Source organism: Rhipicephalus microplus, chromosome 10, assembly GCF_043290135.1.
Source record: "Rhipicephalus microplus isolate Deutch F79 chromosome 10, USDA_Rmic, whole genome shotgun sequence".
NCBI classification, from domain to species: Eukaryota; Metazoa; Arthropoda; class Arachnida; order Ixodida; family Ixodidae; genus Rhipicephalus; species Rhipicephalus microplus.
Genome location: NC_134709.1, coordinates 23,028,242 through 23,054,700, shown reverse-complemented (window position 1 = coordinate 23,054,700; position 26,459 = coordinate 23,028,242). Strand labels below are relative to the sequence as shown.

Below are 26,459 nucleotides of genomic sequence, written 5' to 3'. Positions count from 1 at the left end.
CACGGTAGAACTCGTGGTACCGATTCCACTGATAAGCCTAATAAGGAGTCCGCTTTCGCTGCTGAAATTTGTTTCAAAGCTGGCCTACATTTGATGTGGACTCTGGAAGCTAATTCAGGCAAAGCCAAAGCTGTGCAGGGTTGTAAACCTTCTCCCTTTCTCTCCCCCCAAAGTTCTTTAAACTTTGCCTTTGTGAATATACAGAGACACGTCCAAGACAAGCATCAGCATTCATAAAGGATGATGTAAAACCTCCTGGAAAAAAAAAAGTCATGCTTTAAAATAATGATAGGAATTTATAAGTTGAACTTTTGAATATGGCAAATAGGTAAACAGGAGTCGAGGCGAGGCGACGTTTCGACAAGCGGACTTGTCTTCCCCAAGCCTTGGCAAAGACAAATACACTTGTCAATCGAAACGTCAGCTTGACATAACCCCTGTTCGTGGATTTACATCGCAAGCTTTTATCTTCGACTTCCTAGGGTTTTTTTGGATATGGCAAAGTTATTTACATATCAGATGTGACTTTGTAAGTATCCATGCCACACGTGCTACAACGATAGTGGGCCATGAAGCAAAGCAGTGCTCTGTGTCCATTTTCTGGGCCTTCGTCAATTAAGCTACAAACTGTGACAGGGCTTTGAAAATACTGTAATTTTTGAACTTTTCTGGAACAAATTAAAAGAGGAATAGAACAACATCCTCGGTATCTCAGTGTTGGAGAAGTACACGTCAAGGACTCCGAAACCGTTTGAAGCCATTGAAAGTGGTGAGGAACTTCACCGAAAACCTCATTGGTAACGAAAACGCTTTATTAATTGACTTGTTTGACTAAATTGAACTAATGGAGGTGATGATGGCTACGAGTTTGTGTCCGACGATGGTGACCGCCTAAATGGGTTGAGTTTTGAGACCCAGCTCTTCTGCGACTCGCTGCAAAGAAAAAAAAAAAAGCGAATATTGAGTCTGCATCTAACAGCGAATTAAAATTTGTAGAAGTGAAACGTTGTTGGTGAACTTACGCAGCTGCCTCCTCCTGCTTCTTCTTCACCTCTTTCACTGCAAAGTGAAATTCTAACCGTCACCCTTTGTCCAAACCCACACGAGTTCGACAAAAAAAATAAAATAAAAAAAAAACTGCCCAAGTTCCTGGCTCAATCAAATTTTTAAATAACCACTGTAGAGCAATGGACTACTACTGAATAAGTCTATCGCTAAATTGCAGGATGATCAGCATAAGTGGCAGAAAAATTGGTGTTAGTTGTGAAGTTCCAACAAAAGGAACCACACAAGAGATCCCCGATTTTATTCCTTCCTACTGAGATTATAGGGTACCAGTACACTTCCAAACACTGCTTTCTTTACATCTTTTTTTCTTTTGGTCTGGAGGGGCAAAAAGACTTTAAAGGATATCATACCGCCTTGTGGTTTTTATCACCCAAAAACTTCACTATGTAAGTAATTTGTTCACTAAATGAAATGCGACGATTGAAGGCTAAGTAGTGCACATGCATTAATTTTTACTGCTCTCACTTTGTGTCATGTCAGCATAAATTCCACTTGAATACGAATCAACCCGCAAGTCTCGAAATGGCAAAAACATGGATATTAGTTCAATGTGTCCTATAATTGGATATAAAGCTTTTTAAAAACTTTACCAAGTTTCATATGCACATCTTGGTGCGCAAGTTTGCCTAATGGCACTTGCTTCATGATATCGCAAAGACTGCAGCATCACGACAATGTGCAGTTTCTTTTTTTCTTCTGGCTTTTATTTTTTCGCGTTAGCACGAGTTATAACCAGGGGAGGGTTACACTGTAGGAAATACATTATTGATGTAAGCAGCGCTTCATCATCCGAAGTGGAACGTTTTGTCCACATTAAAATGTGGTTGATTATTACCAGCCTTGCAAAGAACTGCAGGTTTTAGCCTTTTCACGTGAACCATCACGTTCACAAAGGGAACCGAGAATCATGCAGAAGCTAACAGTGACCGGGCACAATGGGCCGATGGGTGCGATGCAAGGAATCGTGAGGGAAAGCATGTGATGGCAACCAGTACCACTGAGTGAGGGAGCGACAGCCTGAATACACACACACACACACACGAGTGACAGCGCCCACACACACAAGCGCTGCGTGTATTCCTTCGCTTGGCCTCAAGTGCCGTTTCTAAAGCCCTCCTTCGAAAGTTGAAACCTGGAACGGGACACGCAACAGAGCTGAGAATCACCGGAAGGCCCGAGGTCGTACCATACGTTCATAAGCCTTCTCGCAACCTTAAGAAGTCGGCAAGTGGGCACGAAGTCCCAATACGTTTCAATGCCCCCCCCTCAGTTGGCTGGGAAAGCCGTGCCAATATATTAGCAACACCAGTAAATGTGGATGCCAGAACCATAAAGTGCCATTCATTAGGTGTTCCACTACAGTGGTGTACTGCACTTCCATGTCATGTGGCATGTTCAACGTTGGCAAAACAGGGCACTATGTCAACGACAGTCCGGAAGAACACGCTCAAAAATTTCGAAAGCTACATAACAAGTACACACATTTATTTGAGTATGTTAGTAAGTGCACAAGATGTGCGGCCTGGATCGAAAAGATGACAGTTTTCGGGGGGAACGATGACAATATTGCATGCATTATTCTAATGGCATATCAAGGTATTGTAAAATTTTGTAGCAAATGCGCTAGCATCTTATCTCTTGCTCTTTTTGATGCCAAGTTTTATCTTTTATATGCAGCTGTCAAGTCTTAAATCTTAGATAAAAATAAAAAATCACGTGTTTGTTGCGGTTATTTCATAGGTGGCTGTTTTTGCGTTGTTGACGCCGTGCATTATGAAGCCTTGTTACCCACACCCCTCTTTCTCAAGCTTCACTCAAGCATATGTAACGTATGTCATTCTGCCATTAAAACCGGTTGTAAGTTGGCGCTTGCGTGTCGATGTTGTCATTCTTGTGGGTGTGTGCTCGCCATTGCCCCCTCTCCCTACAGTGAACCAACTCACCCAAAACAAAGTTTTGATGAAGCAGTACAGTGCTTGCACACTGCAGCACGACCATTTTCGTAACACAAGGTTGTCCTGGACTGGCTGATCTCCCTGCCTTTCCTTCTCTACTATTTATTCTATTCTATTGAATCACGATATTCAATTGTAATGCGAGAGTTGACATAAGATATGAAGAATCTAGAAAGTAAAGTGCACACAACATTTACAAAGTTTTCTGTGGGTTGTATCCTGGGATGTGGCCCATATAAAGGGGCGGGTTATACGTGGGTAAGTATGGCAACTATAATGAGTTACAGGCAAAGAAAACTTGTCAGCTCCTGTCACAGAGTCGAGGCACACTTGCCTTTCACCTGTGAATGACAGTCGTTCTTGCTGGCCTGTGTTGCAATTGTCAGTACTTTTTCTCGGCTAGTGTAAATAATTAGAGTTAGGTTCATCTTTATCACCTAAGAACCTACATTTGGCATAGTAGCGGTGTCACAATCGCCAAGAGAACTTACCAGGGCATTCAAGTTTCCAGCCTAAAGTCAGGAACACAATTGTGTAGGAGAACTTAAACGCACATTTAGTGCTTCACGAGACCAAAACGAGCAAGTACTACTGGATGGATCTTGATATTTTGATGAGACGGATACTTGGGCTAGTTTCATCCATGAACGCTCCATCCAGTAGTAGCGAATTCTCCATGGGAGGCACAGCAATGGCTGAGGGTGGAGCTCACATATTTTCTCAAACTGTATTGAACTATACTCTCCGGGCTGTTGTGCCTCGCCCAAGTTCCACGTGGTCTTCGCGGCCTGCTGGCACCTGGCAGCTGTTGATGAGTCAACCCTGCACCGGGACGGCGACGGACGCGGACAATCTGGAAAAACCACGTCGCCGGCTCCTCTTGACACAAAAGTCGTTGGCCAAGCTTTTGTCAGCCGCCGAGAGCAACACTCCGAAGCAGCGTCGACCCAGCAGCTGTACGGGGTATTCTGCCTTGCTTGAGTCAACCTGGCTGCATCAGGGAGCGACTTTGCGCATGGGATTCCACGTCATCTCACTGTGGTGCCACGCTGGCGCGTGGGGTCTCCCTCACCAAACAGCGAACTGGGCATGTCTTGCCCCTTTCCTAGGTTCAGAGGGAGGCGGTGTTTGGCTTTCCCTCTTCGGGGACGGAGAGGAAGACGACGATCTCATTGGAGTATCCTGCGCATAAATTTTCTTTGCAAGGGATCTTGGGAAGGCGGACGATGTATAAAAACGCTAGCGCAGAGGCGCTCGTGTGTGATTCTCTTTTCATGTTGTACCACGCTACCATGTAAATACTGTATATAAACATTTTTTTCTCCTTCTCCGGCTTCTCTACTCGTCCTCTCCGGGGACTCGGATGGCCCGAGTCCGCACCACGCTACCCAAAGGCGCAACAGTGGCTGGCAGCTTATGGGATTCGCCTGCGTCGGCTGCATCGAAGTGGTGAGTGCCGCGTGTTTGCTCTTCTTTTCGCCAGACTCGTTAGCGCAGATGGTCGGTAACGTGGTAGGGTGATTTTGGTAAATTTTGATTCGCAGACCAAGAATTGGGTGGCTCGTGGGCAAAATTACCTTAGAAGAGAAACGGTGTGCATATCTAAGATGGAGAAGTTTAAGGTCCAAGAACTCCTCGAAATTTGTCAGGAGCTGAATATTTCGGTCGGCTCGGTTAAAAGAAAACAACAAATTTTGGAGCACTTGGGAAAAGAGGAAGTGAGTTTAGAAGAGGCCATTGAGGCCAGAGAAACCATTTTGGCAAAGAAAGAGGAGCGTGAGCGCTTAGCCCGTGAACAAAGAGAGGAGGAAATAAGGAGGGATCGCGAGGATAAAGAACATGAAATCCGTCTGAAAGAACTGGAGCTTCGTATGTCCGTGGGAAATCAAAATTCAGGGGGTGGAGAATCAAAGATAAAGGATCTAATCCACACCTTCAAGGCGGGTGACGACATTGCATTATACCTCGTGCATTTTGAGCGAGCATGCGAAAATGCAGGGTTTAGTAGGGAGACTTGGCCACAAAAACTGATATGCGTACTACTAGGCGAAGTGTCCGATGTTATCGCAAGAATGAATAAAGAGGACTCCGAGGTGTATGACAGGGTAAAGGCTGCATTGCTACGAAAATGTCGCCTATCGACAGAGGCTTTCCGCCTGCGGTTCAGGCACTCTAAGAGGGGCAACGAATCTCATTCAGACTATGCCTACCAAATTAGAGCCAACTTTGAAGAGTGGCTCAAAAGCGCGCAAGTCTATGGCAACCATGACAAGGTCATTGAGTTGATGGTACTTGAGCAGTTTTACCGGGGAATTCCCGAGGAGGTAAGGCTTTGGGTGCAGGATAGGATGAAAGACGTAGACATGAACAGGGCAGCAGAACTCGCCGAAGATTACTGCTCACGCCGTAGTCTCCGCAATACACCACGAACTTCGGAAAAAAATGAAAAGGTAGAAAGCTGGTCGGGAAACCAGGGACGCAAGAGGTTTGCAAGAAATAACTGGAAACCCGAAAATTCCAAGTTATTAGACAATCAGCAGGGAAAGGACAGTGAGGGGACTAAGGCGGCACCTTCATCAGGTTCAAAGGCGCCTGGTGACATAGCGCATGCGTTAGAAGCGCGGAAGCCAGTTGTTTGCTACAGCTGCGGAGAAAAGGGCCACATGGCCAGGAGCTGTAAGGGGCACATGGCATTTGCCACAATTCAGGAGTCAGAGGATAGCTTAAAGCTGTTGAAGCCTTACATGAGGACACTCTCAGTGAACGGCCGAATGTGTAGGGTATTGAGGGACTCGGCGGCCACAATGGATGTAGCGCATCCAAGTTGCGTATCTTCCGAAGACTATATAGGAGAGTGTGCCTGGATTCGGCAAGTGGCAGAAAAGCAAAGCGTCTGCCTACCGATAGCGAGGGTTGTAATCGAGGGCCCTTTCGGCCAATTGTGTACGGAAGCAGCAATTTCAGCCAACCTCCCGGAGCACTTCCCTTACCTATTTTCAAATAAGTCTGAGGAAATGTTAAAAACACGTGGAGAATCATTTGCCACCGAAATAGCTTGCATGGCCCTTACCCGTTCGAAGGCGCGCGAGCTGACGCAACAGCTGAGCAGCTCACCCTCTGGGGAACAGACGTCCGAGGGCAGTGTAGGAAAACCTGAGGTAGTTGCGACGGAAAATGAGTCTGCCATGCGAGTTGTCGAGACGGAAACTGGGGCTATGGTCGACAACAGCGAGGAAATATCTCTAACGCCCGAAAACGAGGACTTGGTGACAGGCTCGGTGTTAACACCCGCGTCCACCAGTTGGTGTCAGCTAGCCAGAACCGACCGTGCAACGCTAGTGGTCGATCAAAAGGCGGATCTCGCACTCTCTATGCTGCTAGATGCCATACATAAGGAAGGTAACTCTAGGAAGAACGTTTCGTTCTACACCCAAAACGAGGTGTTGCATCGCAGGTATGAGAACGCTAAAGGGCGGGTCTACAACCAAGTGGTAGTTCCACTAAAATACCGGCGGAACATTCTCGACCTGGCCCACAGCAACGCCTGGGCGGGCCACTTAGGTATAAAGAAAACGAAAGCTAAGCTGGCTCAGGAGTTCTACTGGCCCGGGTGCTGGAAGGATGTAGAGATGTTTGTCCGTGGATGCGACACTTGTCAGCGGATAGGAAAATCAACAGACAAATGGAAGGCACCAATGAAACTAGTGCCAATAGTCACAGAACCCTTCCGTCGGCTCGTGATTGACATCGTGGGGCCTCTGCCTCCATCTAAATCAGGATATCGGTACGTCCTGACCGCGCTGTGCGTTGCCACCAAGTTCCCGGAGGCAATCGCACTGAAAGAGTTGAGTTCAGTATGCGTGGTGGACGCATTGTTGTCTATTTTTTCTCGGGTGGGTTTTCCCTCGGAGATACAGTGTGACAACGGAAGTGTGTTCACAAGCTGCCTTACGACTACATTCCTAGAACGCTGCGGGATAAAAATCGCGCATAGCTCTATTCACCATCCACAGTCGAACCCTGTGGAACGCATGCACTCGGTCATGAAACGCGTTTTGCGAGCTTTGTGCTTTGAGCATAAAAGTGACTGGGAGGGGTGTATACCAGCTGCGATGTTTTCTCTGAGGTCGGCCCCACACGAGAGTACGGGTTTTAGTCCGGCTGAACTTGTCTACGGCAGGAACTTGAGAGGTCCGCTGCACTTAATACGAGAGTCATGGACTGGATATGGGGAGGACCCTAATGTAGTTTCCTATGTACTGGATTTATTGGGGCGACTGGGGACTACACGCGAAGTGGTGGAGAGCAACATGCGCGCAGCACAGGCGCTTTCCAAGGCCCGTTACGATAAGTCAGCTCGAAAGCGAGTCTTTAGAGTGGGCGATGAGGTGATGCTGTTGTGCCCTTCAAGAAAAAACAAGCTGGACGTACAATGGGAGGGACCAGCGACAGTGTTGTCAGTGCTTTCAGACACCAACTACGAGGTAAAGTGGGGCCGGAAATGCCCCAAAGTGTATCACAGTAACCTAATGAAACCCTACATGCGACGAAAAGCAGTAGTAAACTTTGCACTCAATGTTCCTGAGGATGAGGGCGCGGAAATCCTTTGTCTTTCCGATGGCACGGTCAGCAGCACATTGTCCGATAGGGTAGACACAGGGAACACCCTAAGTAAGGCTCAAGAGGAAGATTTAGAGCTTTTAGTACAGGAATTCGCTACCGTTTTCTCCGAGAAGCCAGGCAAAACGGATGTGATTAAGCACGACATTGAGCTGACGGTTAACAAGCCGATCAGCTGTAAGCCGTATCGGGTGTCACCTAGACAGAGAGAGATACTAGAGGCCGAAATTCGCCGCATGATCGACCTAGGTGTTATCATCGAAGCAGACAGTGATTTCACCTCGCCTTTGATTTTGGTTGAGATTCCGGGCCGTGATCCAAGGCCATGCGTGGACTATCGCCGCCTGAACTCTGTAACAGTCGACCAGACTTACCCTATTCCTAACATTGAAGAGAGGGTAGAGACAGTGTCTAAGGCGAAATACATTTCTACGTTAGACCTTGTTAGGGGGTATTGGCAGGTCCCTTTGACAGAGCGCGCGAGTCGATACGCTGCTTTTATCTCACCCCTGGGCACTTTTCGTCCTTTGATGATGAGCTTTGGGCTCAAGAACGCGCCGTATTGTTTCAGCCGCCTGATGGATAAGGTTCTCCACGGGCTCGAGAAATTTGCGCTGCCTTACCTAGACGATGTGGCGATATTTTCGGACAAATGGGAAGACCATGTTGAACACCTTCGGATGGTTTTGGAACGGGTCAAAAATGCAGGTCTTACGGTAAAGAGAGAGAAATGTCATTTGGGCTGTGCTGAAGTAAGCTATTTAGGGCACATTGTAGGAAATGGGCGTCGTCGACCGTCCGAACTCAAGGTAGCCGCGGTGGTCGGTTATCGTCGTCCCAGCACTAAGACCGAGATGAGAGCATTCCTCGGCCTCACAGGTTACTATCAGCATTACGTCCCGAATTACTCCGAGATTGCCAGCCCTTTGACAGATAGTTTACGCAAGACCGAACCTGTGAACATTCAATGGGACTCTAAAAAGGAAGACGCTTTTCAGAAGCTGAAGCACGCATTGAGTGAGAAACCCGTCTTGAGGGCACCGGATTTTGCAAAACCTTTCACTATTCAGTGTGATGCAAGCGAACGCGGTTTAGGAGCAGTGCTATGTCAGACGGACCAGAGTGGAGAGGAGCGGCCGGTTTTGTATTTGAGTCGCAAATTGAGCAGCAGGGAAGAGGCTTATAGCACTTCGGAAAAAGAATGTGCTTGCATTGTTTGGGCCGTACGAAAACTAGGCTGCTATGTTGCTGGCTCTAAGTTTATTATAGAAACTGATCACTCTCCACTAACCTGGTTACACCAAATGTCACCTAAGAATGGTCGTTTGCTCAGATGGAGCATAGCACTGCAGCAGCACAATTTCGAGGTGCGCTACAAGAGAGGTGGCCTTCATACAAATGCAGACGCCCTAAGTCGAGCGTTTTGACTCGTCAAAAGACGCGGAAGGTTTGTTTGATTTTTTTGTTTACCTTTACCTAGTTTATGTGTACTTTTTTTTTCAATGTGTTACAGTGAGGGCGTAGAGAAATTTTTCACTGACTCCCTCGTTGTCCCGAGCTCTACAGTTTGCTTGTTTAGCTTGATTATAATGTTATCTCGATTCCAAATGGAGTTACGTATGAAAGAGTTACTGGACACTTGTCCCGATTGGTATGCACATTGTTTCCTTGAGCTTAAGTTATTAAGATAAGATGTTTGCTTTGTAAAATCGGAGGCCTGGCGATGAGAGTGGCGTGCACGCGGTGCTTGTCGCATTGTGTGTGGCTGACAAAGGTCGTTTCTTGGAGCTTGTCACCCACTTTTCACCGAAGCGGGGCGCAGAGGCCAGCTCTTGGAGCATTCCAGTTTGACCAGGCCCTTCGAGAAAGCAAGAGCCTTGCCGGAACGTCGCCGACATCGACCCGGCCGAGCTGCATGGAACAACTCGACCTCCCGATGTATCATCTGGCGGCGGGGGTGCTGTTGTGCCTCGCCCAAGTTCCACGTGGTCTTCGCGGCCTGCTGGCACCTGGCAGCTGTTGATGAGTCAACCCTGCACCGGGACGGCGACGGACGCGGACAATCTGGAAAAACCACGTCGCCGGCTCCTCTTGACACAAAAGTCGTTGGCCAAGCTTTTGTCAGCCGCCGAGAGCAACACTCCGAAGCAGCGTCGACCCAGCAGCTGTACGGGGTATTCTGCCTTGCTTGAGTCAACCTGGCTGCATCAGGGAGCGACTTTGCGCATGGGATTCCACGTCATCTCACTGTGGTGCCACGCTGGCGCGTGGGGTCTCCCTCACCAAACAGCGAACTGGGCATGTCTTGCCCCTTTCCTAGGTTCAGAGGGAGGCGGTGTTTGGCTTTCCCTCTTCGGGGACGGAGAGGAAGACGACGATCTCATTGGAGTATCCTGCGCATAAATTTTCTTTGCAAGGGATCTTGGGAAGGCGGACGATGTATAAAAACGCTAGCGCAGAGGCGCTCGTGTGTGATTCTCTTTTCATGTTGTACCACGCTACCATGTAAATACTGTATATAAACATTTTTTTCTCCTTCTCCGGCTTCTCTACTCGTCCTCTCCGGGGACTCGGATGGCCCGAGTCCGCACCACGCTACCCAAAGGCGCAACAGGGCATTTGTCGGGATCGCTCTTCAGTGGTTGTTTTGGCAAACCTAAAAAGTTACTATTCCACGTAAATCTCGAAAATTTGCAGCTATGGAGGATGCCATAGAAGAAAAAGACAAGAGCTCACGCTTTAACTCCTCAATGAAGTCGTTCAGGAACTGATACTTGAGAGGCTTGGGCTTCGGAAGGGCATCCTCGTAGTCCATGAGCTTCTTCTCGGCCTTCCAGAGCGTCAAGCCAAACCAGTCCGCTTCTTCCTCCTACAGTGAGTGATAGTGCGAACACTGCTCATTCAAAAGTGAAGTTATACCCCTACCAATAGACCACATTAATAGCATTGTCCAAATTACATTTAATGTAGCAACTGCCATTTGGTCATCATGTCAATGGCAGTAGTTCAAAAAAACTTGCAGTAGGTAACTTCGGAGTATACCTGAAATATTCGAGAGACCTTAGACTTTGCAATATATGGACAACATCAGCAAAAGCAATCCTTAGCCAACTTTTCATAGGGTATTAAGCTCATCAAAACCAATATGGGTAATATGGCAGCACTGAATTATGCCTATTGCAGCAGATAAAGCATTTACTATTCACTCAGAAATTCGCCGAGGAAGACGCCATGATTTTTTTTTTACAGTGGAGGGTGGGGGGGGAGGGCACAAAAGACAGATTGGCTCTTTCAGGGGACCAGGGAATTCTTGGTTTTTGTTTTGAATATGCTCGCTCTTAGGACAGCCCAGGAGGAGGGCCACACACAAATTATAGACCGCAGTTGCCCCCCCCCCCCCCCCCCCCCCGCACCCTTCCTGTACTTACATTCCAAGCAAAGCACATAAATCACAGACGAATTCAAAGACACTCCTTTCAACTGACACCGCAATGTCCAGTGCGAAAGGGGTATTAGTGTGCTAGCTAACGGCGACAGAGCTTGGTACTTCGCGCTGGCTCACTAGAAGCCTGTATCAATCACGAGGTGAAAGGCTATTTTATCAAACCTATCGAAAACAAACAGGAGTAAAAAAAGCACCATGTCGGTGTACATTGGAGAACGACTGCCAGGTTTGACTACTTTAAGCGAATTTGGCTACTTTTTTATGCTGGTGGCAGCAGCAAAAAAAAAAAAAGCATCTTGGCTCCGCTTTGGCTTGTTTCTTGTTTCCTCAATTTTAACCAAGTTATTATTATTCTGAGACATTACAGTGGCTGGCATTCAAGTATGTGGCACCAAAATATCAGAACCATGGCATGTTTTTCAGTTCCTCAAACCGAATTTGGCATTCACTTTATACTAATGAATAGACTTCTGTATAGACTAAAGAATAGACTTGACTGTGGACCGAGTGGGATCGGGGGAGGGGGGGGGGGGGAACTGTTGCACCAGGCTTTATTATGCCAATCACCTACTGCTAAACATGACTTCATGCTGTAATTGAAAGTGAACAGGCCAATCGAAAGTTCTCTGCACTCAGGATGCTCGGCCTTATTCACATTACAAATCATATAATATATGAAATCGACAAGCTATTTGTGTCATTCATTAGAATAAGGTATAAACAGCGATTTGGGAATGTGAACTTTTTCACCATTCATTATTTCGTGAGAAACTATTGGGAAAGTGACTACAATCGATGCTTAAATACCAGCAGCTATGCAACTTATACCAGCTACTTGAGCAAATACCAGCAACTTGAGGTCTTGCCACAAGGCTGGTATGCAAGACGCGCGAAGAGAGTGTCATTTCTTGAACAGGGCAAGAAACTTTGTCATCTTGCACGAAATGCTACCTAGAGAGAGAGAGAGGAAACTTTATTAGAACTTGGCCGGCAGCTTGGTCTTGGTGGCCTCAGATGACGGCGCTGAGTCCCTGAACTCGGGCGGCATCTTCGGCCTGCCGGACAGCCCAGAGCTGGTCGTTGAGCTCCGAGCTTCTGAGCGCCGCCTCCCAGCGGCGGCGTCGCCGACGGAGAAGGTCCCCCGCGGCTCCCGCAGACGGGACAGCGGCGGGAACGAGTGAGCTCGAGGCTTCCTGTTGCCTGGTATTGGCCGCCGCCATAGGCGCATCGCGAACGGCGGCCGTTTCTCGACCATTGTTATCGGCGCATTCCCAGAGCATGTGGCGCAGCGTTGCTCTGTGCCCGCATGCTTTACATAGATCGGTAATGTGTAAGTGCGGGTAGCAGTGGCGTAAGACGACCGGGCTGGGGTAAGAGTGGGTTTGTAGTAAGCGATAGCTTACGGCATCGTGTCTGTTTAATTTGTCATGCGGTGGCGGGAACTTTCGCCTTTCCAGTCTGTAGTGTTGCGTTATATCTTGGAACGTGATGAGACGATCACCCCACGACCATTGTGGTCTGTGTTGTCGCTGCGTGTCTGTCAAAGTGTCTCGATCCGGCAGATCAGAAGCCCCATTCTCGGGAGTGGAGGCGGCGGCCACGGAATGTGCCGCGGCTCGGCGAGTGAGACCTCGAGCCGCGGGGTGGGCCGCCTCGTTGCCCGGAAGCGGGACATCGGTGTGTGCCGGGGTCCAAAGGAGGAAGACTGTTAAATTTTGTTGTGGCGATCGCGACGCTGAGTCACCATCACCGCACCTCTTAAGGATGCGGGCCGCTTCCCACGAGACGCGGCCGCGCGCGAAGCCGCGGATTGCTGCCTGCGAGTCGCTGATTACGATCGTAGCGTTCGGCACCGTGGCGATTGCTAGGGCTATCGCGGCTTCTTCGGCCGCCTCCGTATGTCCCGTGGTCACCGTGGCGCTCGCGAGGCATTTGCCCGCACGGTCAACGACCGCAGCGGCGTGTGCGTGTCTCCCGTCCCCATATCTCGCGGCATCTACGTACACAACTTCGTCGCTAGTGCCGTACTTCTTTTGAAGGTCACTAGCTCGCTGGTTACGGCGCCCGACGTGGTGCGTCGGGTGCATATTCTTAGGAAGCGGCGGAACAATTAGGCGGTAGCGAACTGAGGCAGGAACATCCGCTTTTTCTCCCTGCTGAGTGTGGTACCGGATGCCAAGTGACTCGAGGATGTGTCGACCCGTCTTAGACCCCGACAAGCGTTCGTTTTGCGAAACGACATGGGCCTCAATTAACTCGTCGAGTGAGTTGTGCAGTCCAAGTTCTAGTAACTTTTCAGTGCTCGCATTCAGTGGAACTCCAATTGCTCTCTTGAAAGCCTTTCGTATTATACATTCGATCTTGTTTTTTTCTGAGCCTAGCAATTTGAGGTAGGGGGCAACGTATGTTATACGGCTTATTGCGTACGCCTGCACTAGACGGATCGCACAGTGTTCGCGCATACCAGTACGTCTGTTCGTGATACGACGTAGGAGTCGGATCGTGTCGTCTACCGAACGACGTAGTCTTCGCACCGTCTCACCATTATGGCCGTTTGCCTGCAGGTGTAACCCCAGAATTCTAATTTTGTCTACGTGTGGAATGGGAGTGCCATCTGCCAATAGAACGCTTATTTTGTAGCACTCCCTTTCCTCGTCGCGCGGGGTTTTGCGACCTCTACTTGTAGGTTTGTAGATTAGAAGTTCCGACTTGGTTGCCGAGCACATAAATCACAGACGAATTCAAAGACACTCCTTTCAACTGAAACCGCAATGTCCAGTGCGAAAGGGGTATTAGTGTGCTAGCTAACGGCGACAGAGCTTGGTACTTCGCGCTGGCTCACTAGAAGCCTGTATCAATCACGAGGTGAAAGGCTATTCTATCAAACCTATCGAAAACAAACAGGAGTAAAAAAAGCACCATGTCAGTGTACATTGGAGAACGACTGCCAGGTTTGACTACTTTAAGCGAATTTGGCTACATTTCATGCTGGTGGCAGCAGCAAAAAAAAAAAAGCATCTTGGCTCTGCTTTGGCTTGTTTCTTGTTTCCTCAATTTTAACCAAGTTATTATTATTCTGAGACATTACAGTGGCTGGCATTCAAGTATGTGGCACCAAAATATCAGAACCATGGCATGTTTTTCAGTTCCTCAAACCGAATTTGGCATTCACTTTATACTAATGAATAGACTTCTGTATAGACTAAAGAATAGACTTGACTGTGGACCGAGTGGGATCGGGGGAGGGGGGGGGGGGAACTGTTGCACTAGGCTTTATTATGCCGATCACCTACTGCTAAACATGACTTCATGCTGTAATTGAAAGTGAACAGGCCAATCGAAAGTTCTCTGCACTCAGGATGCTCGGCCTTATTCACATTACAAATCATATTATATATGAACTCGACAAGCTATTTGTGTCATTCATTAGAATAAGATATAAACAGTGATTTGGGAATGTGAACTTTTTCACCATTCATTATTTCGTGAGAAACTATTGGGAAAGTGACTACAATCGATGCTTAAATACCAGCAGCTATGCAACTTATACCAGCTACTTGAGCAAATACCAGCAACTTGAGGTCTTGCCACAAGGCTGGTATGCAAGACGTGCGAAGAGAGTGTCATTTCTTGAACAGGGCAAGAAACTTTGTCATCTTGCACGAAATGCTACCTAGAGCCAAGAATTTATTCCTTAGTCTCTGCAGCTAAGATTTTGAAGGGTTCTTCCTGTAGTTGTGTCTCCACTGAACTGTTGCATTTAATCGTTCAAATAAACAAGTCGCAGCTGTTTTTGACACATGCGTGGCTACACTTGGCTCAGGTTGGCTACATTTTGGTTGGTCTTGCAAAGCTTTAGCTACACATCTTTCACCTCGACATAATAATTAGGAGTTCCTCTTCATTTTCCAAAACAATGACAGATTTCAAGAAGCTCGCCTACTCACAGATACAATAAAGTCCTTGTACTTCTCCAGCATTGCTTTCTGCTTCTCCGGGTTGTCAGGGTACAGGTCTTTTCTCGCCAAAGCCAGCAACATTTTCCGCCTGAGATCAAGTGCAAGCTGTGAGTGTAGATCTTGCACTGGAGTCTGAAAAAAAAAAAAGAAGAAGAAGAAGATGAGCACTATGCTTACAGCAGTAATACAACAATTCAAACTTTTCCTCACACTAGAACGTAAAAGAACGACTTGTGAAAAAAGAAAAACTCTAGATCGAAACATCTATTACTCTTCTACACGTGTATTTGTGCGGCTAGAAATCGCTGTGCAGTAGTAGAAATGTATGCCAACTTCAAAAACCGTGCACAGCACAGCGCCACCAAATTCGTTTCCTCCTTCATCAGAATGCCCATGCATTCACACCAGAATAGACAGGTACGATGTATGACTATCTGTAGCAACACCGTACTACGATTCCAGCAAACTCGAACTTTCGGGCTTAAGTGGGTAGTTGGAGAGGCCTATTACCATGAAAGTCTTCAGCTAGTCTTCTACTCTTTTGTTGGTTACTCAATCAGTATCAGCCGCGCATCTAAGCAATGCAGTAGCAAATTAAAATGATAAAGTGATGAGATGGCATGTGACCAGTTATGCTTCATGCCACAGATTCATTAAGATGAGATAAATTCATTAAGATTAAGATGAGATTCATTAAGATGAGATAAAAGACTGAGCTCATGCCATCAAACACAACCCACCCTTTCAAAACAGCCTGCAATGAAAAAAAAAAAAAAACGTCAAAGTGTTTCACTTTCAGACATACAGGACGAAAGCTGATCTACTGAATTAGCATGCATAATTGTTTGATTATGCCTATGTGACAGGGTTTCATTTTTTTTTTTTTTTTGCACCATTTGCACCATGAAGGGTTTCAAGAGATATTAGTGTTTCTAAAGTGCAATTTTCTGAAAAGTTTAGTTAGAAAGAAAGCATTAACCTTGTCGATACACCATTTCTCAGTGGAAATAAGCCCTTATGCAGTTAATATTGCCTATGCAGTTAAAATTGAGCTGCTGTGGACACTGACTTTTCGCACTATAGCCGGTATTACCCATACTCTGAGTAAGGATTCATTCACAGCTGTATTTTTAAAGGAGTACCAACACGAATTTTAAATATTTCCGCGTGGTCACTCTAAATAAAAACACGAGTGCCGAGAACCCTAAAAAGACTATTGCGGAGCCTAGAACTGCATCGCATATACTTTAAATTTTGCCACCTTGTAAAAGAACCCTTAGTGTTTCGATATCATGGGGAGGGCAGCTTCTCAGTGACGAGTCATAACAGTTGGTGCCATTAGGGGACAGCAACTCACGGCTCACATGGTTGAACGATAATGAGCGAATTGTCTCCAGTGACCTCAACACTGATTTCTGTGACTTAGGCTTTTCGCAAAACGCAAAGTTTGCAAGCTCATTACAAATGTGTTAACTTGTCAGCATAATGCTCACTGCGACGGGGCTAGTTTGCAGATGTTCAGCACCGAAGAGTTTAAAATCAAAGTAAAATATTTCATAGGAGTTGTCCGACTCCGGCGTCTGGTGAGCGTTGATACTGCAGGCCAAGAAAATTAAAAATGTCCCTTTTGTGATGTCTCAATATTGTGTAAGCCCTTTTTCAACCTGTCGATTCGGGCCGTCTAGATTTCTTTACAAACTCTGGGAATCTTGTTACTTTTAAGAGCTTGGGGTCCCAGCTTTGGACCGCCTATCCAAAACAGTGCACCATGACAGCGGCCAGCCATCATGACATCAGCCGTACGACGACAGCGAGTGTGCCGTGTGTCGCGAAACAGACATGCATACAGCGAGCTTTGGCAGGTGCGGACCTGCTGCAAGCAACTGCCGAAACACGGGAAGAATCGCTGAGAATCTGAAGATCACCTTCAAGATGTACAGGTCGAACCCGCAATGTTCGTTGATGAGGATCAATGTCCTCTCGGTAACCGTGACACGCATGTACTTGTCCAGGATCTCGCTGTAAACCACGAACCGCTTCAACTGCGGCGTGAAGTACTTGACGTGGTACCCGCTGCTATCCGGAGCATAACCGGGTACAATGCCTTCTCCACCCCAGATGCCTTCATGACATTCCCTTGGGTACACCACACGAATTGGTCTCTCCTCCGTCCTCAAGCTGTAAGGAACAAGGGCAAAAATGTTTGTTAGGGACGAAGCTCTTCTTAGTCTAATTTTGTCCTGCGTCAGGCGTGACAGGCAGTGTCATGCGAACAGACAGACAGAGAGACAAACACATGGATGGACGGAAACATGGACAGACAGATGCTTAGCATTCACTCCGTAGATATGCTGCGATTTTTTAAGAGGTGACAACATATTTTCAAGGCTAGTTTACTCAGCCATACAAATATCCTGCATACAAAAACACCTCAGAGCAAGTGGCAAGCTCCGTAAATGTTGACAGTATATTCAGTCAGGTCGATTTTCACATGGTGCACCTAGTGACATAGACACTATTGCGATATCAGGCTACAGTATCAACTGTAGTGACTTCACATTAGTATGGATAGTCGTGATGACATCAGGTATAAAATCATTCAAAATGGCCACTTGTGTGCACTAAAGGTGCCATGGAGCGGAGCTGCTATGATAACCTCACGACACCTCGTGTGAGCATATGGCAAGAAGCTCACACCGTGATCCACTGTCAGAGTGTAGTAGGGAATCGCAACTAGTCTTTAAAAGCATACTGTGATTACCATTCCAAGGTGCACGCATGCTTTGCAGTACATTTTCTAGACTTTTGAGGACTTGGCCTTTGATTTGATGCAAAAAAATCCACAACTGAATATATTCGTGCCAGTACACCTCTCAAAGGTACGCTTATTAAAGAGAAAAGCCATGTCTCCCACATAAGAAAATAATTATTTCACACCGCTAAACGAGAGCACTACTCTTGATGAGAGAAGATGCTCACTAAGTTAAAGAATAAAATGATGAAGAAATAAAATACAAGTGACAAACCTGCTAGGAGATTCCCACACCAACTTCCCAGTAACATGATATAGACAGCGTGCACTTGGGCCTGCCCAGTTGCTTATTGTGTAAAAAATGAGCCACAATGTGTTATAAGGAAGCCATTGGTTTAGCACAGTGGGTTCAAGGAAGATTTACTGGGCCAAATACACAAATGAAAAAAATCCATGAGGTCACATTATTATTTGGGTGCATGTGTTCTGACATGAAGTTTAAAAGGGACCCCGACACGGTTTTTTAAATTTTTGTCAGCGTTTCGACTAGAGCATCATCAAACCATTTGCACCACTAATTTAGTGACGCGCTGTGTACCAAGGCCGCTACAGCCAATTATACCATACTATCCTTCCCACCTCTGCCTGGCCTCCTCAACTCATGAGGCATGCTGGCATCGCAGGTGATCGCAGAGCTCTCATGATCGCATTCGACGTTTTGAGCTTTTACAAGCCTAGACCTCTGAAATTGCACTCCGACAGGTTGCACGCAGTCTCGAAGGCCATCACATAGTGCGCCCGCCAGCGCGCACGCCATCTGGCAAATGAGACAAAGATAGCGGAGTATTTCATATCTGCTCCGACAGGTGTCGCCCCCCTACAAGCCAATCTTACTTTCGCGCCATAGAGTTTCATACAATAATACCTAGACAGGAATCTGGCGCTGCGATCGCGTACCCTCATGGGAATTATGGGAAGGACAGGCTTCGGATTGGATAGCGTTAGCTGGCGAACTGTCTACAGACTTTTTTCTGAGGTTTCAGTTTCGTTCTTCGCACAGTGCAGGTAGTGGGGTGCGATAAAAAGCACAGAAGCAGCACCTTTGTTCTTCAAAGAGGCTCAAGACCACTAGGTCTGAAGCTTCCTGCGATGCTGAAGCTTTACGAGTCGTATTTCAAAGTTTAAACGAAGTCCACTAACCACTGCGCATAAATGTAGCGTATCATGCCAGTGCAGGATAATTATTTCTGCGACGCTGAATCTTTACGAGTCGTATATCACAGTTTAAACGAACCGTCGTCCACTCACTGCTCCACATAGATGTAGCATCTCATGCCAGTGCAGGATATTGCATCGAGTTCATGTTTTTTCATGAGCGCGTCTTGCCTAAACTCGTTTTAAATCGACTGCAAAACGATGATGAAGCTAAGCAGACGCACCGTCACGCTCCGCTGACTCGACTTCACAACAGCATGAAAGGTGCGTTGGGGGCAGACCACTTGGACATACGCACCTAGCATTGCAGAAGACAGAACTTCAAGTGTTTCTCACTCAATACTATACTGTTATTTCCATAAATAGATAATTCGTACATTTGAAAGAAAAACAAGCATGTCTGTTTTCAAGTATTGTAAAAAATAATTAAATCTTGATGCTAAATCTGGAACGCAATAGCAGAGCAATGCATACCCTGATAATTAAATTTGCCTAGGTTTCACTTTTGCCACCTTGTCACAAAAACTTTTTGCAATAAAGTTGGCATACAAACAAACAAAGCAAGTTTCAAATGAATAGAAGTTCATGTTGCTTTGTTTTGCACTCGGAAACGAAGCGTCGCGAATCTCAAGAACGTAATCTATCCAAAGCGGATCCAAAGCCTGTACTTCCCATAATTCCCATGAGTACAAGCACCGCTAAAGGAGCCCGCGTAGACAATAGCGCCAGATTCCCATCTAGGTATTATTGTATGAAACTCTATGTTCCGCGCATTCTACAGCCCATGACAGCCAATCAGATCAGCAGCCATGGTGACGTGGCTGCAGACGTGCTCTGGCCTCGTAAAGTGGCCATAGTATAGCCAGAGCATGTTGCTCTGTGAATGGGGGGCTGAAAACGCGATTGACGGAGTCGCAACGATCTGCACCCATCTGCAGCGATTTTCAGCTTTAAAGTGTTGTAATAAATTACACGGTTAACATAGAGAGCTCAAATCGGTCTCTAAATAGCCCTTTGGAGTCGGTCTACCGGCGCAATGTGTTTGTACAAAATCGCCTAAAACCGCTGCAGGATCCCTTCAAAGACAAAAATTCGAGCAACACACACTCATTTGAAAACGAGCCTATGACATCAAAATTAATGACAACAAAGTTCTCAGAGAATAGCTTACGAGTCTAAAACAATTTTTTGCTACCATTGTGTCCTTTTAAAGGGACACTAAGCACAAATAGCAATTTAAGTAATTGTAAAGGATTAGCAGTTGAGAATGTCTAAAATGTCAATATCAGCAACAGTGCTTGAATTTATAAGGGTACTTTCTTGGGCACGTTGGTAGCTATTCATTGGTATGTTACTGTTCACTTCTTAAAAGATCGACATTCGGGATGAAGGTTCAGACGAACACAACTACACTTGTGTCTGTCTAGGCCTTTCTCCCCAGTTTTCGTCCTTTAGGCAGTGCGCAATAACGTAACAATGACTGCTTTAATAGTCGAGACATTATAGTATGAATCCCAGCTATCCTCCATGTCAAGTAGCGGTGTAAATCCAGAAGAAATATGAGGAGGGACACGCATCTTGCCAAGATAGCCATTTGAGTTTGCAAATATAGGTTTTATACTTAATTATATAAAATTAATTGATATGCTTTAAGATGAAACCAAAACGTGAGCTTGGGCCTCGGCAACGGGTCATACAACATAACCAAACACTGAAGGCTATAGTAGTGACATAAGTTTGTGAAGTAGTTTTTAAGGGTAACTCGTAGGTAGACTTTCGCAAAGTTCTCGTTAGCATGCCATTCCAGTAAACCATTACCTGAATATGCTAGGACGTTATTGTTATAACGCGAAAATGTACAGCTTTTATTGTTTTTAACTTCAGCTCTATTCCCCATCGTGTATAGCTGTTAGAAATAGCCTACGGCTCTCAGCGGTACAGCTCACCTGCAACATCTAACACCGGCAAGACTAACCTGCACACTATTCAAAGCATTCAAACCAAAGCACTTACGATATGCCTTGGGTTGAAACCATTGCCATCGCCCAAGATTACTCAATAAAGATACATATTATTACCGAGACAATGCACATGCACGTCAGACATTATGCCGGGACCCCTTCCCATCCTCTGGCGAGACCTCGCTGCCGTACAGCCCCACACGACATATGGCGCCACAGTCTGCAAGCACCGCTCATCATTTATTGCGGCATATGCACTTGCTTCACTGATTCTGCCTTGGGCTTGAGCCAGCTGCAAGTTTATTTAAAGATTCCAGGAATACAGAGAAAATTGGACCTACCGGCGCATGCCCTAAAACAACCGAGTCTATTCATACTGGACCAGAACTACAGTAACCACAAGCACATCGACACGGATGACTCGACTACGTCGTCCAGTTCTGGTAAAACAGTGGTTATACCGTCATTAGGGGTATCTGCGTTTTAAGACCTCACATGCGACAAGGTCCACAGCGGTAGAACTTGCGGGTCTGCGTAACGCACTAGAACTAATAGATTCTGAAGAAAGACCAAGTAAATGAGCCATATTTTCTGACTCGAAACTGGCATTACTATGCCTGCGGTCAGTTCTCCGGTGCGGATGCCACGACCAGTTAACATATGAAACTATGAAACTTCGCCACCTCTTAACATAAAAAGACCATGACGTCGTCTTTCAGTGATACCTGGGAATCGTGGTATCAATGGTAATAATTCTGCAGATCATGCTGCCTCGTGCGTCACATTAGAAAGCAACCAGTATTCCAATTCTGCTTTCAAGAGCAAACGCTGTGAGGCAGATTCATCAACTGGCCCGCAGTCTCACACTAACTGAGTGAAATACACCAAGCATATGACGTACTAGACTGCACGAACTTGATCCTTCACCTCTGCAGCCCTTACCCGGCCTACATCGAAATGAAGTTTCGTTTCTCTATTGCCTTTGGCTGGAAGTTTCTTTCACGAAAGCGTATACCTCGTTCATTGGAATGACTGACAATGCGGCATGCGATGTTTGCGACACTGATGAAAATATCGAACACCTGTTGTGTCTCTTTCATTGATTCGCCCGATAAAGACAAGTATAGCCAACGCACTGTGGCGACTGGATGACCGACCACTTTCTGTGCAGGTGCTATTAGCACCGTCCACGTGTCTCGATAGCCCACAATGCAGTGAAAGCCCTCTTGTGTTTTTTGAGGACCACGGGTTTGTGTTAACACCTCTGACTGGCGTGGAGTTCTACATGCTGCACTGAATTCACTGTTTGTCTCTCCCTTTTTCTTTTCCTTTTCTTCCCTCCTCCCTCTTTCTTGTCCCCTTCCCTCATACCCCAGTGTAGGGTAACCAACCAGATGTCTTTCTGCACGTCTTAATGGATCAGAATATTGCAAGTATAGCTGCATGACAGAAAAAGCTAGGAGTCAGCAACTGTGCCAGAACAGTGACTCTTTCAAACAAAGCAGCTATTTGCAACCAGTCTCTTTGCAACTAGCTTTTATGTTTGCCCTGTGCTAGTCACAGGCATGAAAGCGCTTTTACAGTTAAAAAAAAAAGATCCAACAAATGCATTTCAATGGCAGATAAGCTGCATATCACTGTAGTGAGGTGTCAATAACTTGAAACGTTTGTTGACAAAGGCAATGGTCAGGCTGGTGCAAGCTCGAAAACATTGCAGGGCAACAGCTTCCTATACTCAGTTGACCTGCTCCTGAAGTTACTGCCAACAATATGAGTAGGTGGCTTGCAATTATGTAACCCCCCCCCCCCCATTTGTTTGACTCAGCTGCCCTATTTGAGTAACATGCACTAGAACACTAACCCACAAAGCAATGGCCTACTACATTTTAACGTCCGTGCGTCCTGTGTTCTGATCAATGAATGGGATAAAGGGGAAGTTGACAAAAGACCTCATTTTGTTCGATATAAGCAATGATTAGACAGCAATTAAAGAAGGCAAGAAAAGTATAAAGAAATTAAATCATTGTTATTAATTTAAGTGTTGTAATTGTGAGGTCAACATTGAACTGGCTATATTTAAATACACAGCACAACATGAAGAATAGCAGACAACAACCATGTTACACATATAGAGAGAGCAATCATGAGAGATGCATATAGAGACGCATATAGAGATGCAGGTAGAGACAGCAATCCATACTACACGTTACGCCACCTCTACTATCTATGCCCCTCTGACTTCATCATCAGGGATCTGAATTTTGCCATGTGTGGTTGCTCTTTGGACAACAGTCATGTGCTGTGGGATTTTCAATAGAGCTGCCAAGCCATAAAGAACAGCCTGGCTTTCCTAGCTGGATTTCGTCCCAAACGGTTGTGCCACCCGTGATCTCAGACACTAGCGCAGCTCTCGCCGACTGGTTTGCCCTCGGCAATCTCTTGACGCCTTGTAGCTCTCGCCGTGTTGTGCCCCGTCCTACGACTCCTTCGACCTTGTCCCCCATCTTACCTATCTCTCACTTGTGTCCGACGAGTGCTCAGTCTACTATACCCTTCTCATCGCTTTCCTCCTCATCGCTTTCCTCATCCTCATCGCTTTCATGCAGCATGCATACCTTGCACAAGCGGTAGTTCTATGGATTGATGTGGCTGTACCCTTTAGATCGGGCGGCGGCTCACGCCACCTACCCGCAATACCTAGTGAACCAACAACTAGATTTCTCTTTTTTTTTTTCCTTTAAATAGTGAAGTTGAGGACTGGTACTGTGCAGTGAAGGCTTTAATTTTCACTCGTGCCTTGACTTCAGCCACCAATCAGATAACCTCCTTCTAGTTAATTTTACACGCTTAAAACCAACCTATTTTGCCCTCCCTGTCCCTAAACCCCAGTGCTTTGAAAAGCTCTGCGCCATCATCCTGAACTATATGGTGAAGCCCTTTACAGAACATTATCAAATGTTCAGCAGTTTCCTCCTTCTCTCCACATGCACTGCATGCTGTGTGTACCCTTTCGTATTTGGCCCGATATGTCTTGGTTCGCAATACTCCCGTCCTGGCCTCGAACAGTAGAGAACTACCCCGAGTATTATCATAGATACTTTCCTTGGCGATTTCCTCCTTAAAAGTCTGATAGATCTCTAGTGCGGACTTCTTAATCATGTCAATTTTCTACATGTCGGTCTCCATTTCTTGCACCTTTTTCTTAACCGATAGTTTTTTTTGGTTTGGCCCCCTGCTGTTTTCTAAGTATTTACCCATCAATTTTCTGTTTCGCTTCCTCCATTTTGTATCAACATTCTTCATGTACAAGTAGCTGAATACCTTCTTAGCCCAATGCTCCTCCCCCATTTCTCTCAATCGCTTCTCAAATTATATCTTGCTACTAGCTTCCCTGCCCTCAAATGAAGTCCATCCCATGTCAGCTTGTACTCCCTGATTTGGTGTATTCCCGTGAGCTCCTTAAGCAAGCCTACCTATTCCACGTTGCTTAATTTCTAGTCTTGCTTGAACTTCTAATCTCATGCACAAGACCGCATTGCTGAACATCAGACCAGGAACCATGACGCCTTTCCACATTCCTCTCACAACATCATACCTATTGTAATTCCACAGAGCCCTATTTTTCATCACTGCTGCATTCCTTTTACCTTTAGTCGTTACATATATTTCGTGTTCCCTCAGGTACTCAGTCCCATTGCTTATCCATACGCCCAGATATTTGTATTTATCTGTTATCTCTAGCCTGACCTCCTGTATCTTAAGCTCACTAGCTTCATTATCATTAGAAATCATGAGTGCTGATTTTCCTTACTGAATATGAAATCTAACCTATCTCCCTCATTACCTCAGATGTCCATCAATCTCTGCAAATCTTCTTTGCTGTCGGCCATTAGCACTATATCATCTGCATACATCAGTGCTGGTAGTGCCTGTTCAATGAGTTTTCCTTGTTTGACGAAAGAGAGGTTGAAGCCAAGTCCACTTCCCTCTATTTTGGCCTCAAATCCTTGTAAGTACATCATGAATAACAAGGGTGACAGAGGACACCCCTGCCTAAACCCCTGTTTTACCTATGTGGGCTTGAACACCTGTTTTCCCACTTTATAACTACCTTGTTACTTTTATAGATATACTTTAAAAGATTAGTGACTCCATCTTCCACACCTGGTGTGCCCAGTATTCCCCACAAGTTTTCTTGAACCACGCTATCGTACCCGCTCCCTTAATATCCAAAAATGCTGGCCACAGGGGCCTGTGTTCCTTTTCTGCTATTTTGATTCACTGCGTCAGTGAGAACAGATTGTCTTCCAACCTCCTGTGTTTCCGAAACCCATTCTGCAGTTCCCCCAGCACCCCCTCATCTTCTATCCATGCCTGCAGTCTTTCCTTTATAATCTGCATCGCCAGCCTGTAGACTACTGATGTCACTGTTATAGGTCGGTAGTTGTTTATGTCAGCTTTGTCCCCCTTTCCTTTATAGATCATGCTCATCCTGCTAAGTTTCCATCCATCGGGAACTTCACCTTCGTTTATTGTTTTGCTCACTGCCTCTCTCAAAGCCTGCTTACACTTCGGACCTAATGTCTTTATCTGCATAATTGGAATACCATCTGGGCCTGTTGATGTACTACTAGGAACCCTCTTCTCAGCCCTTTCCCACTCTCGTTGTGAAAATGAAGCCATTGCGCCACTTGATTCATCCTTGTCTATTGTGGTGCATAAGGCACTTCTTTGTTGAAGTTTTTCTGTCACCCTTGTTTTTATATATTCAATAGCTTCGTCCCCTTCTAGCCTAGCACCTTGATCTGTGGTGGTTATAAACCTCTGTTCTAGGCTTGTCTCATTTCTTAGGGAGTTTAGATGGTTCCAAAATTTTCGCAGCTGCCTTTCCATACTTTTTATGTACTTCTGCCAGCCACTGAGCCCCATTTGTTCTAATCTTTTCATTGATCAGAAGGGATGCTTCCCTTCTACAGCTTAGAAAGACGTCCCATTTTCTTTCAACATCAGCTGTAGGTTCACCCCGCTGCTTAGCATGTCTGTGTTCGATGCATGTCATACAGCGACGCGGTGCGCAGTACCATTGTTAACGTCACGCCACGTTACGTTTTGTTGAGGATTTCTGCGAAAGCATGCGCCGGAGATCGGACGACGGCAATGTGCAGCTCACATGACTTGCGTTACGGGATGCCTGACGTATTTCTCCGCCGGAGGCTTGTAGTGTACGGGAGCGGGTTTTCTCTTCATATCTTCGAGAAAGCGGCGATAATGCGCCGGAAATCGTTCGAAGATGGGCACAAATTTCTTCCCGGCGGACATGTTCATAACACACGCCGAGCACCACAGAGCGCACACAGAACACCGGAAACTCAAGTTCCACTGATCACCTGTAGGGGACAAAAAAAAAAAATTCATAGCCTTCATCAATCTACGACACTCAGTCCTCTTAGAAATTTTGACGGAACTCGCCGTGGTCGATTTTTT

The 26,459-nt window shown here is 46.2% G+C and overlaps 1 protein-coding gene across 1 annotated transcript; it reads right to left on the bottom strand.

Annotated features, from left to right (window-relative positions):
• Positions 1-794: 794 nt before the first annotated feature.
• LOC142774626 (large ribosomal subunit protein bL28m-like) lies at positions 795-26,398 on the bottom strand. The gene is made up of 6 exons (XM_075875214.1): positions 26,146-26,398; positions 16,973-17,225; positions 15,036-15,179; positions 10,380-10,512; positions 1,023-1,059; positions 795-933 (listed from the first exon to the last, which is right to left on the bottom strand). The coding sequence occupies exons 1-6, from the start codon at positions 26,388-26,390 to the stop codon at positions 861-863; spliced, it is 885 nt and encodes a 294-aa protein (XP_075731329.1). The 5' UTR covers positions 26,391-26,398; the 3' UTR covers positions 795-860.
• Between the last annotated feature and the right edge of the window lie 61 nt (positions 26,399-26,459).